This window comes from Buceros rhinoceros, unplaced genomic scaffold (assembly GCF_000710305.1).
Source record: "Buceros rhinoceros silvestris isolate BGI_N320 unplaced genomic scaffold, ASM71030v1 scaffold16500, whole genome shotgun sequence".
NCBI lineage: Eukaryota > Metazoa > Chordata > Aves > Bucerotiformes > Bucerotidae > Buceros > Buceros rhinoceros.
This window is the reverse complement of record NW_010389175.1, coordinates 1,516-6,739: the sequence shown is the minus strand read 5'-3', so window position 1 is coordinate 6,739 and position 5,224 is coordinate 1,516. Positions and strand designations below refer to the sequence as shown.

The window sequence follows — 5,224 nt, the reverse complement described above, 5'->3', positions numbered from 1 at the left end:
GGGTGCGGGGGGCAGGGGGGCTGGACTCTGAAGCTGAGCCAGCCGTCACTGCGCTCTCGGATGTGGTAGGGTCCATGTACCGTCCTGTGAGGACTTGTCTGATCTCTCTGGAAACGGGTTGTACCTCCAGCATCTCCCAGGGCAGGAGTTATACTGGTGGACTACACCCAGAGCCACAAGGTCCTCTGGTCAGTTTGGGGAGGAGCTGGGGATGGTGTTACTGGGGCTGGAAGCTTGATGGGGTGTCTCTGCCTATTTGTAGGGTTTCCCTGGTGATGTGCAGCAGATGATTTGAAGTAGCCCTGTTCCTGACACCCCCGTTAACACCAGAACCCAGCGTGACTAAAGTGCAGCTGGTCCCTTGCTCAGCCTTGCTGGGCTGTGCCCATCCCCAGTCCCTGGGCAGCAGAGGTCGCCGAGCTGCTGCTGGTGTTTCCCTGGTGGCAGGAGCCCCGCCAGCGTGCCTGTAGTTGTCCATGTAGATGTGGAGCGATAAGAGCGGCAGCACGTGCGGTGCAGCCGAGTGGTACTGCGAGTGCTGGGACTGATGGTGCAGGCAGCTCTGCCCCAAGCCCAGTGCCTGGCTTTGCCCTGGGCGCGGGAGCTGCTGCTGGCAGGGTGCCGGGGTACCCCCGGGAGCAGAGCTGAGCCCAGCCTGCATAGCCCTTGCCGTGAGGTTCATAAAGCTGTGCCAGGGCAGGGGCTGCCAAGCTGGTGTTCACTTCGCTCACCTGGACACCTCCTGTAGTAGAAGCGGAGGGTCCTGTCCTGCCCTGCAGCCCCCGTACCTGCTGTCCCTTCCCTGGGCAAGTTTAGCCACTGTCATTCTGCCCCAACATGAGGTGCTCCTTCTCCCTGTCCCAGGCCAGGGAGCAGCCCCTGATCTTCCACCGCTCCCTCTGCGCTAGACAAAGGGACAGGTTGCTCTTTTTCATCCCGTTTGTGAAGGACTAAAACACACCCCATGATCCAGAGGCTTTCATGAGCCCAAGGCTTGCTGATGTGAGGAGGAGAACAGGCAACCCCAAAAGTGGGACAAGGTGCCGTGATGGGTTTCTTTGCAGAAGTAGCTAGAAGAATGCTCCCTGCCCGGGAGAAGGCAGCTTTAATTACCTCTGGCTGCATATGCCATGGGAAATGAGCTTTTAATTACACCGGAGCATTATCTATTTTTGCCAGTCAATCCTGAGCAAACTAATTTAGTTTTGAAGGCAGCGTTTAATATCTGCTGTGAACACGACGGTGTGTCTGATATCTGGAGCGCTGCTGGGAGGGGTCTGGCAGCCACCCTCTCTGTTCCCAGCAGTGTCCCGTGGACATCCCGGGAGCAGGGTGGTACCCCAGGCTGTGCCCAGTGGATCGTGAGCTGGGCTCCTGCACCGCTGCTGTTTGGTTTGCCCGTGTGTGCGCATGCTGGGCAGGGTCACCAGGAGCTGGGCAGGGAGTCCCGGGGGCTGGAGGCTGCTGGGGTTTGGGGTGAGGGTTGGTAATGCAGGTGAGAGGAGCAGGGGCTCGGATGCACGCTGCACACACCGCTCTGGAGCTCCTCCCCTCGCCAGAGCCAAGCTGCTATTGTCTTTCCCAAAGCTGCGCTCGGTTCCTTCTTTGAACTCGATAACCCAGCCCACTGGCTGGAGGTGCTGGGAGCAGCCAGGCTTCACAACTGCTGACCCTTATTAAGGTGTAAACGCCAGAGAAAGGTGATGATAATGAGTCTTTAAAACCCCAGGGCAGCGGATGAAATGAGTAAGCTATAGACATGGAAACCGGGAGCAGTGACTCTGCTACAAAATGGTCAGACCCCCGTTTCCAGCCCAGTTTTCGCAGCGCTGTGTGTATTCTGACAAGACACAAGCTGCAGTGATTCATTTCCATTTCTTGCTTTGTTTCAAGTGGAAATGTCTCAATTTGACTTTGGCGTAAATGCGGCGTGCAAAGCTGACAGAATAGTTGTTCCAATGTTATTGGAGCAAAATGGTTTTGCTCCAGTAAAACTAAGTGGTTCAGCATTATCAAAACGAAGTGCTGGGATGACTCCCAGCCAAAATTCTTCATTCTAAGAGAAAATTTTGGCTTTTCATCCAGATTTGGAACAAAAACATATTTTAAAATTCAGTATCCCACAGAACGGAAATTTCACCATCCAGCCTGTTCCAAGGGGCTGGAAATCAGGAAAATGTTCCTCTGAGAGGGATGTGTTTGTCCGGAAGGTGGTTTCCCAGGGGAAGCGTGGGACGCTCCATTGTGCTTAGGTTGCTTAAAAGTAGCTGGGACACAATAGCAGGGAACCGTCCTGTGCTCCTGGGGGAAGAGACCGAAACAGGAGCTGGAAAGAAGGAGCCTGGATTATACCCAGGCTGGACTGCCTGACGCAGCCGCTAGTTGAGTTTATAATTGTGGTTAAAAGCTGCCAGGGAGAGGAACGCCCTCCCCGGGTGTTTGGCGATTGGAGCCGGAGCGCTGTGTCTCAGCAGCGGGGTCCTGCCTGTGCTCGATGCCCCTTCTCCCCCCGGAAAGAGAAATGCCTTCCGCTGAAAAAGGCAAAGCAGAGTTGGCCTGGAGGAAAGCCTGTGAGCAAACGGGTATTGCCCCTGCTCAAGGGGGAGGGCTGGGCAGAGCTGGGGGCTGGACGTGTCCAGCAGGGCAGTGCTTCAAGGACCAGTGTTCTTGTTGCAGGGGCTGCAGCTCACCTCTGGTTCTCGCTGTCTGGGCTCCCTGGGGGGAGGAAAGGCTGTGGTGGCTCTGCCTCGTGCCAAGCAGCCCGGGCAGCTGAGGTGTAGAGAAAAACTGAAGCTGCTTTAGGAGCTGAGTGGCACGATGGCCCTGTCCCTGTGTGCCTTGGCATGTGTCCTGGCTCCAGCAGCCAGTGAGGCTCATCATCACCAGCCAGCCTCTGCAGCTAGGGCATATGGGAGCTGGGGATGGGGAAAGGGGCTCAGCACCTGGCAGCTCCTGGGGGTAGTAGAAGGGACAGTCCTCAAGCTGTCCTTGTCCTGTGGTTGGGGTAGGCAGCTCCTCTGCCATGGATTTGTCCCTTTGCTTGGTGAAACCTGCCGGGGCAGGCTCTGGTGTTTGGCTCTGTTTGCTCTTCTCCATCTGTCTGCAGTAATTGAACTGCTCCATGGATGCTCCATCCCCTGTACACAGCCAGGTTTATGGCCAGCCCCTCCTGTGGGACAGGGGACCACAGGTGACTGTCCCACTGGCTGGTGAGCAGGACACAGGGCTGGCTCAGGACAGAGCCCTGGGAACCTGCTTTCTCTTGAGCCTGATTCTTCGCTTTTCCCCACTTTCCTGAGCTCGCTTTGGTGTCGGCACAGCCCATGGGTGAGGGATGTGTTTGACGGCAGGTGAGACTTCAGCTTTTGGGCATTTCCTACCAGAACCAGCCATCACTGGCCAGCAGCGAGCAGCTGGTGGGCTCAGAGCACTCATGCCCCTGAGGTGCTGCCAGCTTCAAGGTGGTACAGGCTGGATAAAGCAAAAGGGACCTGCTTGCTTTAGAGATGAGGATCTGGGGAGCAGGGATATGCCTATGGTTTGACTGGGAATCAGTGGGGTCCTGAGCTTGAGCCCTTTTCTACTCCTTAAGGCTGGAAGTGCCCAGACGCGTTATCTGTACAGCCAGTCCCTCTGCCTGGGTATTTTTTTTGCAACATCTGCAATTTAGAAGAATAAAATCTGGTCCTGACCTCCGGAAGGATTAGAACTATCAAGCAAATGCATTTTTCTTCCATGGGACCGAACTAACTGTTCCTATTCCCATTGTTCCCAGAACAATGAAGTCCTCATAAACGAATTCAGACGAGACATGGGGTGTGGGGGGATTTCTCCATACGTTTAAATCATACCATGAGCCAACAAAAGGCAGGAAATTTGGAGCTAGAGCTCACACTTGCTCACAGACATGTAGCAAACAAGCGCTGGGTGGCTGGAGAGTGAGCTGTCACTTAGGATTTCCTGGCTTTCTCCCCTGGTTTGTTGCAGAATAAACACCACTTGGCTGTGACGGGAGGAGAAGGGGGGGCTGGCGAGGGGCAGACCCAGCTTCGTTTGCTTCTCTCTGGGTTTTCTCTCAAAAAAAAAAAAAAAAAAGAAGAAAGGCAAGTCCCTCTGGGCTTTGGAGGCACCACCAAGTCGTGGGTGTGTGCAGGGAGTGGGCTCGTCCCCAGGCACATGGCAGCGAGGGAACACAGTGCCAGGGGCCCCGATGCTGCTGCCACCGCATGACGGCTCTGGTGGGCAGGTACGAGCCCACGGTACCTGGGTGCATTAGCAGGGAACGGTGCTGGTGCGACTGTCACATGCTGGGAGCCAGGGCAGCAGCATCCCTGGGTGTGCGGGGAGCTCCGAGGCAGCCACAGCTGAGAGGGCAGTGGCTGGAGACTCGCGCCTCTTTGGTCCTGGATCCCTCAGCCCAGGCTGTACCCAGGGGCTGGTTGAAGACGCTCGGCTGGGCCGGGGGGAGTGCCTCTTGGGTCCTGGTTCCCTCCGCCCAGGCTGTACCCAGGGGCTGTTTGAAGCCGCTCGGCTGTCGCGGCTGTAGCTGCTGCTGTTGGCCTGGGAACCAGGAGCTCATCTCTTATGAGATGCTGGGCAGCCTCTGCTAATGGTTGGAGATGGGCAGAGCAGGTCTTGGAGCAGGTCGCTCTTCCCTCACAAAAGAATTTCAGCCACAGAAAGTCTCACGTTAAAACTCTGCTCCCCACAGGCAAAAGCCACTTTAGTATTTCGTTCCTTAGGCAGAAGTGGCCAAACGCTTGGAAATCGGAACACTTGGAAGGGCCAGTACAGTGCTTCATGAGGTTTGTGGTTAGGTGCCTTGTGTCCCTGTCCCAGGTGAATGGTCCCCAGCCCATCCAGCACCTCATGGGGACTGGCAGGAGATGCTCTGGCCATGTTCTGGATCTTGACTCTTTGCTCCCAACTTGCTTTTTTGATTCCCCTCCCTACTTTCTCTCCAAACAAGCCTCCATCCCGCCTGCAGTGGCTCCTCACCCCTTTGCCAGTCTCTCTCCTTGCTTCTTGGAGGTTCATTCAGGCACATTTATTGCAGATGCTGAGTGCAGCTTCCTGTAAAAGGCTGTTGTGATGGGGGAACTGGACTCTCTTTTGTGGGAGGCTCGTCGTGTTTACCTGTCCCTCTCTGTTGCTCCCCAGCTGCCGGTCCCCATCGCGGTGTTCTTCTTGCTCTACAAGGAGCGGATGGTGCCATGGTTCAGCA

General features: G+C 56.0%; 1 protein-coding gene across 1 annotated transcript in view; it reads left to right on the top strand.

Annotated features, from left to right (window-relative positions):
- The window catches only part of LOC104490974 (major facilitator superfamily domain-containing protein 4-like), a gene marked incomplete at both ends in the record, with an annotated part of 6,286 nt that overhangs the window by 882 nt on the left and 180 nt on the right, over positions 1-5,224 (top strand). The window contains one exon of the mRNA XM_010133332.1: positions 5,161-5,216. Within this exon, the coding sequence (XP_010131634.1) occupies positions 5,161-5,216 (56 nt within the window). The remainder of the gene's footprint in view (positions 1-5,160; positions 5,217-5,224) is intronic.